General features: G+C 35.6%; 1 protein-coding gene across 1 annotated transcript in view; it reads left to right on the top strand.

The window, feature by feature from the left end:
- The window catches only part of CAAP1 (caspase activity and apoptosis inhibitor 1), a 55,022-nt gene that overhangs the window by 17,036 nt on the left and 24,879 nt on the right, over positions 1-13,107 (top strand). The window contains exon 4 of the mRNA XM_023508887.1: positions 11,838-11,911. Within this exon, the coding sequence (XP_023364655.1) occupies positions 11,838-11,911 (74 nt within the window). The remainder of the gene's footprint in view (positions 1-11,837; positions 11,912-13,107) is intronic.

The raw sequence follows: 13,107 nt of genomic DNA on the forward strand, positions 1-13,107 counted from the left end.
CCACAGCGCCCGGCTATTTTTTGGTTGCAGCCGTCATTGTTGTTTGGCGGGTCCGGGCTGGGGATTCGAACCTGCCGCCTTAGGTGTACGTGGCTGACGCCTTAGCCGGTTGAGCTATAGGCGCCGAGCCACTTTGAGGTAATTTTGTGCAGCATTTTTAATAACTTTGTGCACTTGTCACATGAGGTCAGATGTGAATTTTCCACTACTGGTTTCATGTCTATGGTGCCCAAAAGGTTTTAGAGTTTGAAAATTTAGGATTACAGATTTTTGGATTAGTGATGCTTAGCTTGTTTAATCTACTACGTACCTAGGCTGTGTGGTATAGCCTGTTACTCCTCGGCTACAAATCTGTACAGAACATCGTATGTTTAGATATGAGTATATCTAAGTAGGAGTATTTGTGTATATCTACACATATCTAAATATAGAGAAGGCAAAGTAAAAACTAAAAAGTGACGCACCCGTTTAGGGCATTTACCATGAAAGGAGCATGCAGAATTCAAAGTAGCTTGGGTGAATCAGTCAGTGAGTGGTGAATCAATGAGAAGGCCGAAGATACTACTAGACGTTATACAGTACTATAGACGTTATAAGGAGTATACACTTATGCGACAGTAAATTTATAAAAATCATTTTTCTTTAATAATAAATAAACCTTAGCTTACTATAACTTTTTTTATGAACTTCTAATTTTTTTAACTTTTTGACTCTTTTATAATAATGCTTAGCTTAAAATATAAACACAGTAGATAACTCAAAATATACAAAAATATTTTCCTTATATCCTCACTCTGTGCATTGGACAATTAAGTTCATGAACTCTTCCTAGAAAACGTACTACATACCTCATTGCTGAATGTCAGTATGGTATTGATATGTATTGATATGGTAAGCTGTGTACTGATGCCAGTGCCTGGTCTACCCTGCAAAGCACTTTTTCTAGCATGAATTCACAAATGTAAAATTGTCAGACCTCCTATGACCATGTCAGCTCTGCTGGATGTTCCAGAATTGCTTTGAAGGGTTATGTACGATTTTGTAGTGTTTAAAAACTATTAAGAATTGTGACAAGATTTGTAAAACTTGCAAATTAAGATAAATTCCTCAACAATGGCAACAACAACAATTTTAGGTACAGTTATATGGAGGCGTGGAATTAGAGTGCTGTCTTCATTTGGAGATGGACAGGATAAAAGGACTTTATTGTAGTAAAAATAGCATTGCAAATGAGAACACATAGTTAGATGATTATGCTCTAAAGAATGTGTTTATAATGAAATTTAAGTCTTGAATGGTGCAATAGAATAATCAGGATTGAGGTTTTATGTAAAGAATAAAGGTACAAACACTTCAGGGAAATCTTAGCCATGTTTTAGAATTGTTCTCTAAATATCTCTTTATGCATTTTAAATGAGTATGCTTTTATTGAGTGATATTGAGGGAGATTTCAGTGGAAATGAAGCTGTATTTTCCTATAAATGATAAGCAGCATTGAGATATCACAGTTCTAGCTTGGTGCCCATACATAGCTCAGTGGTTAGGATGCCGGCCACTTGTACCAGGGCTAGTGGCTTTGAACCCAGCCCAGGTCTGCTGAATAACAATGACAACAACAACAAAAAATAGCTGGACATTGTAGTGGGCACCTGTAGTCCCAGCTACTTGAGAAGCTGAGACAAGAGAATCGCTTAAGCCTAAGAGTTTCAGGTAGCTGTGAGCTGTGACACCAGGGCACTCTTTGGAGGGTGACATAGTAAGACTACGTCTCAAAAAAAAAGGGATATCACAGTTCTAGAAGATAAATTAAAAAATCTAGGTTCTCAAAATAAGTTACATACTATGAGGTAGATTCTATATGAATGTTCTGAAGCTATTATTCCTAGTCACTGCTACTTTCTCAGCAAAAGGATGGGTGTTTCTGAATTAGTTGTCAAGTTCTAATCTTGAATGACTAATTTTTTAAAAAATAAGATACTCCTAAATAGGCCTTAGATTTTGGTAATACATAATAGTTCAATAAATTGAACCATTTTGTTTTCAATAAGATATTTAAATATCTAATACAATTTACAGGGATTATTTTGTAAAGTGAGTAATCTTTTGATAAGAATTATTTTTAAGTCTCCAATTAAGTTGTCTGTTTTGTAAATCTGAAATATGACTGCTTTTGTTTAAAATAGAATAAGTGGATAATCTTAAAATATAAAATGGTGTCATCTAGTTAACTACTTAAAGTGTACTGGTTACTGGTTTTACTGAATTTTAGTACATGGTAATAGCTTTGTTTCTTAAGTAGCCTACAAGTTATTCCACCCTTCAAAACTGGCATAGATTCCCTTCTATTGCTGTTTATAGTCAGGGTAGGCACTATAGAGAAGATTGAATAAAAAAGGACCATTGTGCATAAAGGTAGGGGATTTAATGATTGTTTTGCAATAAGATGTTTATTCTTGAAAAATACTGGACTATTTCTCTGTCTTGATCAGTTTTCTTTCTTTCTTTTTTTTTTTTTTTGAGACAGACTCTCAGTATGCCACCCTTGGTAGAGTACTGTGGCATCACAGCTCACAGCAACCTCAAACTCTTAGGCTTAAGCGATTCTCTTGCCTCAGCCTCCCAAATGGCTGGGACTACAGGTGCCTGCCACAATGCCCAGCTGTTTTTGTTGTTGTTTGTTGCATTTGTTGTTGTTGTTTTAGGTGGTCTGGGCCGGGTTCAAACCCGCCACCCTCAGCATATGTGGCTGGTGCCATAACCACTGTGCTGCGGGCTCTGAGCCTTGATCAGTTTTTTTGAGAGCAGCAGCTAGCATTGTATAACTTCTCTTGTTCAACCTTAGCAGTGGTATGTAGTAGAACTCTTAGTATTTGTTTGTTTGATAAATTTTGCATATAAAGAGTTACATAGCCTAATCGAAGGGCCAGAGATTCGCAATTGCTATTAGTTTTTCTGTTGAGTTACAACACAGCTATTCACCACCTTTTGTTTTTAATAAGGGAAAAACATTCATGTATATTTTGATGAGTTGGAGTTGTCCAGTGGGTTCACTCATCAGCCCTTAGAATTACTAAGAGTTTGATTTGTTTCAGTTCAACTAGCATATATTCCATGAATATGTATGTGTAAATAATTTTCAAAGGGGCAATGGTATTCAGCCAAATGCTAAACTCTCTCAATACGTGTCAAACTGAACTTGAGAATACAAGAATCTTTGATAAATTGCTATTATTAAATTTGGATATAATAAAGTATTTAAATAAAATTTACAGTGCTCTAGAGAACTGGATTAGTGGGCAGTATAAATCTACAATTCTCATCCCTTAAGGAGTATTTTTATCATTGCATGAAAAAAACAGGCCTCAGTTAGATCTGAGATCTAAGTTTACCGAGAATTATACACTTGGGAAACTGACCTGTGATTTAGCCAACTCATAACCAATCTGGATTGCTTGGAGTTAACATAGCATACCCGTTACTTGTTGTTTATTATGAAAAAATTTTATCATAGAAAAAAGGTAGTGCAGTGAACCCTTGTCTACTTGGTGCCCATTACGTCCTCTTGCATATTATATTAAATCCCTTCCTCACGTCTTTTCTAAATCTGATTACTTTGAAGCAGATCTTGACCTAGTTACTTTTGAATGGGAAGCAGATAGATACCTTTCCAGATCTCTGTAACATTTTTTATGGGAGAGAGTGAGCTGCTTAGAAACCCTAAATGCAATCTTCATGTCAGTCAAGCAGTGTGATCTATAACTGTTTTCCCTGTGGGGAACCTTAAGGGATATGGGAAACATTGTTTTCTGTTTTTGTAGCTGTTTCTACACACAAAATATTTTTACATTCTTTGTATCATAGAAACTTAGTTTTTTGACTGTTAATTTTTATTTTTTGCTTTTTTAAAATTTCAGGTCAATTGTAAGATTACATACCAACAGCCAATTTTTTAACTGTCATTTAATTGTCATTTTTCCATCAGTCAGTTTACTGCCTTCACCCTGATGTGCAAGCACTGGGTAAGATGATTAGTAGGTGTTTTTTTCTTTTTTTCTACTCTTTCTCCATTCCTATTTTTAAAAATTGATGTTTCTTTTAATCATTCAATTCATTGTATTAATTGGCCTTTCCATTTCATTTGAAAAATAAATTCACTGACGTGGCTATTTTCTAATGCACCTGTCCATGTCTCCCATCATTCCAACTGTTTGCTTACCAGGAGTCACTCATGTTTGTTTTCAGTGCAGTTATTGTAATTGTGTAATTTAGTTAAATATATAAACAGGTGAAACATTAATACGAAAAGAGTAGTCGGTTAAGTTGAATGCTTTGGGCAAACTCAAAGCTGAGTTGTTAAGAGTTCTGGTCCATTAGCTTTAGGGAAACAATAAAAGATGCAGGGAACATTGTATAAATATAAATGTGATTTTTTTGCACTTAGATTTTTTTTTCGTTTTAACCAAGGCAAAAGTGAAATGTGGACAATGTGTGAGTACGATGATGTGGAACTCTGTTCTGTGAATTTGTATAAAAGGTAAGGTCATGGCCCCATATACAAAGATTGGTGAATTAAAGATGCATTTTTGGCTGGGCATGGTGGCTCACACCTGTAATCCCAGCACTCTGTGAAGTCAAGCACAGGAGTTCAAGACCAGCCTGAGCAAGAGTAAGACTCTTCCTCTTAAAAAATAACCCAGCCTTGTGGGCTGTATATCTACCTGGGAGGCTGAGGCAAGAGGATCACTTGAACCCAAGAGTTTAAGGTTGCTGTGAGCTATGATGCAACGGCACTCTGTCCAGGGAGACAGAGAGACCCTGTCTCAAAAAAAAAAAAAAGATACATTTCTATGTTTTAGATTATCCTAAAATACTTAAAATCATATATGTAACTTTAAAAAGTATTTCCCTGTGTTAATATAAGGAGTTTCTTTCTTTTTTTTTTTTTTGGTAATATAACATTTCCCATCACAGATATAAAAGAGATTTTACTGTACTAGGGTTTGGGGGGTTTTGTTTGTCTGGTTTTCTTTTTATTATGAAAAATATCAAGGATATAGAAAAGTAGAAAGAGTAGTATAATGAAATCCCATATGTCTATCACCTAGATCTAACAGTTACTATAATTTTTCACATTTGCTTTATCTATTTTCTTGTGTTTTCAGTGAATTACTGTTATCTTAATTCTGAATATTTTGTTGAATTTCTGGAAAATAAGGGCATTTTCTGTATAGTTGTATCTTTATAGCACTTAACAAAACTAGCAATAGTTCTCTTAATATTGTTGATACTCATTTCATATTTAAGTTTTCTTAAAACTCTTACATGTGGTATCTCCAAAGCAGGCTACAAGCAAGGTCTACACATGGCTTTTGATAGTTATGTCTCTTAAGTCTCTTATAATCCACAGCCTCCCCACTGTCCTATTGTTTTGTTTTTTATTGATAATTTAACTTGTTGAAGAAAGTAGGTAAGTTGTCCTATAGAATATCTCAGCTTCTGGCTGTATCTGATTGGTTCTTCATGGTGTTGTTTGACTCGTTCCTAAATCCTGTGAATTGTCTTGTATTTAATTTTTTTTAATTAATGAGTGTATTAGTTTCCTCTTGCTGCTGTAACAAAATATTATATACTTGGTGGTTTAAAACAATACAGATTTATTCTCTTATAATTCCTGAGGTCAGGAATTAAAGTCAGTATTACTGGCCAAAATTCAAGGTGTCAGTAGGTTACTTCAGGAAGCATTGAGGAAGAATCCATTTCCTTGCTCTTTTCAGCTTCTAGTTGCTGCCTTTATTTTTTAGCTTGTGGCCACTTTCTTCTTCAAAACATATCACTTTGGTCTGTGTTTCTGCTGATACCACCTTCTCTGAATCTGACTCCTCTGATATTCTCATAATGACTGCTGTGATCACATTGGGCCCACAAGGAATGCAAGATAATCTCCCCATCTAAACATCCTTCATTTAATCATTACCTGCAAAGTCCTTTTGCCATCCATATAAGCTAATATTCATAGGTTCTAGAAATTGGAATTAGGGAGACCATTATTCAGCCTAGCACAATAAGGAAAAATGTGAAGCTGAAAATAACCCTTATTGACTTAAAAAAAAAAAAGGCAAATATATATAAATCCAAATATTATACAAAGGCTTAAAATTAAAATAAAAAGCTTTGTACTTCACCTGCTTATCTCACACTATCCTCCCTCTGTACTTGTGTTTGTTCTTTCTCCAAAGCCGTCTGTATTTTCTAAACCTTTATTGTTCAAGGACCATTTTTGAAAGTCTAGTAATGCCATGGACCCTTTTTTCACAAAAATGCTTTTTTTGTTTTGTTTTGTTTTGTGATAGTGTCCTGTGATCTGTGTTGCTCAGACTACCTCTGGGCTCAAGTGATCCTCCTGCCTCCACCTCCCAAGTAGCTGGGGCTATAGGTACACACCACCATATTTGGCTGATTTTATAATTTTTTTAAGAGACGGGGTCTTGCTATGTTGCCCAGGCTGGTCTCAAACTCCTTGAATGTCCACTGTCTCAAGTGATCTTCCTTGACCTCCCAAAGTGCTGGGATTACAGGTGTAATCACCTATAATGTCTGGCCAAAATAGTGCCTTTTAAAAAAATTTACAGATTTAAATAGACTCACAAAGGAAGTCAATCAATCCATCAATCAATATTGAAATGGTTAATAAAATATTTCCCATATAGTAACATATGTTCTTCTTTCCTTTTTTAAGACAGTCTCATGTCACTTTGTTGTCCTAGGCTAGTTATGGTGTCAGCCTCGCTCACAACAATCTCACTCCTGGGCTTGAAGGATCCTCTTGCCTCAGCCTCCTGATTAGCTGGGAGTGCAGATGTGCACCACCGTTTCCAGCTCTGATTGTTGATTTTGTGTGTGTGTGTGTGTGTGTGTGTTGTTGCTTATGTCTATCTTTTCATTTAATTTGGAGAATTGACTATTCACAAAATCTTTGTGTTGTAGGGAACCCATTTATACAGTGAATTCTTACAGAATCATGGATCAAAGAATTGGAATGTGATAGCTATGATTTTTTAAAATTATATTATTTGGGAAAAGGAAATGGCTGTAAAGTTTCCCTCAGTGGGAAGGCAGGTGGGGTAAGCTTTTTCTGTCTTTTATGGAAAGGGGTTGATGATGGGCTGGCATAATAGGGTTATGAACTGATTTATTTGCCATTTGGAAAGGGCTTTGAGGAAAAATTAAGATTGTTTTGCCTTATTCCATAGTGTTTGAGAATTATAATTGACTACTATGTGTTTTGTTTTTCTGAACCTGTCTCACGGCTTTTATAAATTACCTGCTGTATAGAAGTAGCATTGCAGATAGAAGAGAATTACAGAAAAATAAAAACAGTTCCTTTAAATGGAAAGGAACACAAAAATCATTACAAAATTCTTAATCCAAACTGGTTTTGGCAGTGTGTTCCCTCCCTCTCTTCACTCCTCTCTCTCTAGTTGTTATAAAATTATTACATAGGTTTAAATATTAATTGGAGTTGCCTTAGTAAATTCTGGCATGTAGGAGGCCAGCCTCCACACAAACTGTGGATATCCCTAATGTTTGGCGGTGATAAGAGAAAGAAGCAAAGATGAAAGAGACAAAGTAAGATTTTAAAAGAGTGGGTCCAAGGGCCCAATACCATCAATGCGAGGAATGGGAAGGCCTTGTGTTCTGGGGTAACTCAGTGTTTATTACACACATTGTCTTCAAATCTGCAAATGAACAGTCATGCGGGAAAGCAAAAAAAACTGCACTATAGGTCATCCTTTATGGTATTTGCTCCTTCAGCTAAGTTGCTCTTTAACTACTTACACTGTATGTTATTTCTAAACTAAAGATTTGGGATGCAGTTAATGAAACAAAGACCAAAACTTAGAAGCAGGATGCAAGAGCAGACAGCACGTTTGACCAGCTCACAGTTTCCACCTAAGGCAATAAGTCTCCTGCCAGACGGGTACCTAGAGCAGGGGAGAAAGAAACTGTTTCTCTTATCTAGCCCCAAGATATTACTTCTCTTACCAAAGAGCCAGCTGCCAGCACATCTCTGCAGGACTCATTCAGGATCTCTGTTCTCCAAGGCCTGTGCTGTCCTGTTCAACAGACTGTTGCTCTGTTACTCCTTGTGGTCTCCCTGTGCACACGCCCTCTGAGACATCCACATCTTTTATCTTTCCTTTTCCCTTGCCTCACAATCTGTATTCCCTAATTATTAAAATATTTTATAAATTCCAATCTAAATTAATGCTTCAAGAGTATGGGTTTGTTTGCTTTTACTCCTCAGTGAGTTTTCTCACATTTCCACCCACACTGGCACCTAGTATGTCTTACCATCTGAGAGTAGACCAAGTTTTTGTGTTTTTTTAATTTATTTTCATAAACCTAAAAAAAAGGCATACATAACACATTATAGTTTTCTTCCAATTTGAGTTATTTCCTTTTTGTATATCTTGCCTTTCATGCTTTTAAATATTGTGGCTTTAAATTGTATGAGGAAACTACAAATCTACATGATAATTTTAGTTGTAAAGTACATCTTGGAACACAGCCTATAGATGTGTTTAATCTATGTCAGCTAAGAAAATTAGCTAGCATAGATTAAAAAATTTCAAACTATTGAAAACTTTTCTGGGATTATTTTTTTCTTTGAACTTCAGATAATACTGCGGTAAAAGCATCTGGCATTTCACTTTCCTGCCACAGGGTGGTGCACTGTACCTACTGTCTGAAGTTTTGTTGGGCAGCTTTCTTCAACAGCCTGATCAAACTCAGCTTAAGATGAAATAGAACATTATAAAGGTTCACTTTGGGCACTAAATTAAGTTACTTTAGTGACAGAAGATAGTCTTCGATAGAGGGATCTAATTTTATTTAAAGAGGCTTTCACAAGGAAGGTGGGTTTTGTTGCATTATTTTATTTTATTTTATTTTTTTTGAGACAGAGCCTCAAGCTGTCCCCCTGGGTAGAGTGCCATGGCTTTACTGCTCACAGCAACCTCCAACTCCTGGGCTCAAGCGAGTCTCCTGCCTCAGCCTCCCAAGTAGCTGGGACCACAGGCACCCACCACAACGCCCGGCTATTTTTTGCTTGCAGCCATTATTGTTGTTTGGCGGGTCCCGGCTGGGGATTCGAACCCGCCACCTTAGGTGTATGTGGCTGGCGCCTTAGCCGCTTGAGCCACAGGCGCCGAGCCTTGTTGCATTATTAGTTTAAAAGTTTATTTGGAAATATTTTCAGACTTATAATATTAATGTTAAAGAAACAAGAGTAGTATGAGCAACATACATATATTGTTTATTTAGATGTACCTATAATTAACATTCTATCCCATTTGCATACCTTCTCTTTAGGTATGTGTATATTTTTTAATGATATATTTGAAGTCAAGTTATGTTTATTGTGCCTCTTTCCCCCTAAATACTACATTATGTTATTCCAATTGATAATGATATTCTGTTATATAACCATAACACAGTATCAACCTCAATAAATATAATTTTGACACAAGACTTTTACCCAATCCCCCATCAGTATGTCAATTTATCTTTGACTCAATAATGCCCTTGATAATATTTTTCTTGCCAGTTCAGCAGTCTCAGGTCAGTTATAACACTTAATTGTCTTGGTTCTTTAGCTTCCTTTACCCTGGATTATTTCCATGGCCTTTGTCTTTTATAACATTGACATTGAACTCCTCTTAATAGAACATTACTCATTTCCGTTTTGGGTTTGTCTGGTGATTACTCATAATATAGGTTATACATTCTCAGCTAGAAGATTATATATGAAGTTGTTGTGTCTTCTTTTAGAGGATTACATATGTCCATCTTTCATTGGTGATGTTATGCTATTTTTTTTGAAGTCTTTTTTTGTAAATGTAGACATATAAAGTCTATCTGGAAAGTTTCCAGCTACGTATGTCTCCCTTTTTCATGTTAAATGTCTGCATAGGCCAGGTGCAGTGGCTCACATCTGTAATCCTAGCACTCTGGGAGGCCAAGGCGGGTAGATTGCTTGAGGTCACAGGTTCAAAACCAGCTTGTGCAAAAGTGAGACCCCTTCTCTATTAAAAACAGAAAACAACAACAACAACAACAACAACAACAAACACTGAGGTAAGAAGATTGCTTAAGCCCAAGTTGGAGGTTGTTGTGAGCTGTGATGCCATGGCACTCTACCCAGGGCGACAGCTTGAGACTGTGTCTCAAAAAAAATAAAAATAAATAAATAAATAAATAAATAAATGTCTGTATACTTTCTAGTCAGCACTTGCATATGTTTAGAAGAATTAAGTGCCATTCAAGGATATATGATAGCAAATATTTTCTCTGAAGGAAGATACTTAGAAATAGACTAGTGTTCCCAGTAGGAAAAATCTAATTTAACTGGAAGGTTTCATGTAGCACATTTTAACTTTATTGCTTACATGGCTCTTAAGGTGATATATTGGCATTTAATCTGTCCCAGAATTGCTAAGGAGAATTATTGATCTCCTCCTTGGCATCTGCCAGTTATTCTGGTGAAAGAATAAAATCTGAGTAGGTGACATTAGAAGTATAAAAGTGACATCTATCTTAATTATAATCTCTCAGATATAATAATTAACACCAAAGTACCAAAACATTTTTCTCTTTTTTCTAAATTTTTGTAGTCTCTGAATTTGTGCTTGTATTTATCAAGTTTTAATACAAAACAAACATGTAAGTGCAAAATATGTAGGCTGGGAAGAATATTGTGAACTTCCCAAAGTCTTTTTCAAGGAATAGATGTAGTTTTATGAGCAGGAAAATTTCCTAAACATTTATAGTATGTTAGCCTTAAGATGTGTTTAATTCTCAGAAGACCAGGTGTGCCTGTGCTCATGCCTGTAATCCTAGCACTTTGGGAGGCTGAGGTGGGAGAAGCTATTGAGGCCAAGAGTTTGAGACTAGCCTGGACAACATAGGGAGACCTCATCGCTACAAATCTTTTTTTTTTTTTTTAAATTAGCTGGGTGTGATGGCATATGCCTATAGTCCTAGCTACTTGGGAGGCTAAGGCAGAAGGATGCTTGAGCCAGGGAGTTCAAGGCAGCAGTAAGCTGTGATCATGCCATTGCACTCTAGCCTGGGAAGCAGAGTATGACCCTGTCTTAAGAAACCAAAAATTCTCAGAAAGTAACAGGTACCTATTTAGAAGAAAATATCTCACTTGAGAATTTACAATTTCATGACTTTTTCTGTTGAAAGATGTTTGTAATATCAATGTTAAAATGGTAAATTGCTGTCTAAGAAAAAAATGCTACTTTGCAGCTCAATTCCAGAACATAGTGAATTGAAAAATTTTTTGTATGATCTTAACATTTAACTAATCTACTTTGATTACATATGTAATCATATGTATTTTCTGCATACTGTAGACATCAAAAGCATTTGAGGTATGAAATTAAATGAATATAAAGTAATTTGAATGCCGAAATGCCCATTAAATTTAATGGTTGAACTTGAAAAATTATTGGATTATTGCTGTGAGTTGTGATTTCTCCCCTCAGCTACCCTGCTGAGTACTGGAAGAGAGAAGTTCTGTTACTTCGCTGATCTTTTCAGGTTTGCCCCTACAGATTACAAAGAAGTACACTGCCTAAATTGGTAGTAGTTTGTAGCTGCTGCTGCTGCCATTTGTATATGTGCTTCTGAGTTTCCAGAGCTCAGAACTAAAATGGTACCTTGGGGCCTTGAAAGAATTAGTTGTCTTCTCAAGTGCCTAGCTTAATTCTAGGAACCTGGGCAGTAAATGCATAGTTTTAAAAATTGATTTTGTTTATTTTCTTCTTCAGGCAAGAAATCTGTGTAGATTCTACTTCATCCTTGAGAGAGAACAAGCAACCTGAAGGCTTGGAATTAAAACAAGGTATGAATCAAGTAATGAATTTTTGTGTAAAATTTACGCGAAGGATAGAATCATTTTATTAATAATAAATTTTCATGGTGTTGGAACTCACTTCATTTTATAGATAGGGGAACAGAGTAATTTATTTGGTCCAAGAGCAAAAGAGTAAAGAATACGTCCTTTGTTTCATAACTCCTTTATTGGAACAATTATATATACCATGTAATGTATAGTTAGTTATAGACACCACCAGAAAATTTTTGTCATCTTGAAGAATAGTTTTGTTTCAGTAATTTATGTTACATAAACTCAGCTGCAAGATATTGGAGATGTGTTGACTGGGTAGCTTTGAGTTGGGAAAAACAAAGGTAAGTTTTATAAAGTAATTTTTTTTTTCCCTAAGATATTTTGTCCTTGTTTATTTTCGTCCTTATTTATTGCTTTTTTAAAATCAGTAGTTTTTGACATTACTACATAGCAGAAATGAAGTAGTAATTTTAGTTTATTTAAGCCAAGCAGATTAATAGGGCTCATCTTTTAAATGTCTTCTTTGTTCTCATCCCTAGTAGGAAAAATTGAAGGTAAAATAGCTTTTTATTAGTTACCCAAATGTTACCTTACATTTTTTTCCCTGATAAAATTAATTCAGAGCATCAAGAATCTGTTACAGCCAAGAAGATTGAGTTTTCTATTACATAACCACCTAAACTTTGATAGCTTAGAATAGTTTCTCTAAAACTTGAGTCATATGAACTTATTTGGTAGAGAAAAGCAAGTCATTAGTTATTTAGGTAGAATTTTTTTTTTTTTTTTTTTTGGCTGGGGCTGGGTTTGAACCCTCCACCTCTGGCAGATGGGGCCAGCGCCCTGCCCTTTTGAGCCACAGGGGCTGCCCTAGGTAGAATTTTTTTAAAAACTGGTCTGTAACTAGTAATTAAGAAAGTGAAAAAACGTTGGATAGTTTTATGATTTGTCCAAATTAGCTGTAGAAAGAGCAAAATCTGGGTTTTCTGGAATTATAATTTATGTATTGTGGGGTTTACAAACATTTCTGATGATACTGAGAATTCCCAGTGCTTTTCAGAAGTCCTGTTTTGTTACCCTTATAAACAAACAGTGAAAGTTATATCTGTGTAGTCTTAAGTCCTTCTGAGTACCCTGCAGATATAAACTCTGACTACTTTTGAGCATCTCTACAGATTCATAGGTTCATTGGC

This window comes from Otolemur garnettii, unplaced genomic scaffold (genome assembly GCF_000181295.1).
Source record: "Otolemur garnettii isolate 467f Iridium unplaced genomic scaffold, OtoGar3 scaffold00006, whole genome shotgun sequence".
In the NCBI taxonomy this organism is placed as follows: Eukaryota; Metazoa; Chordata; class Mammalia; order Primates; family Galagidae; genus Otolemur; species Otolemur garnettii.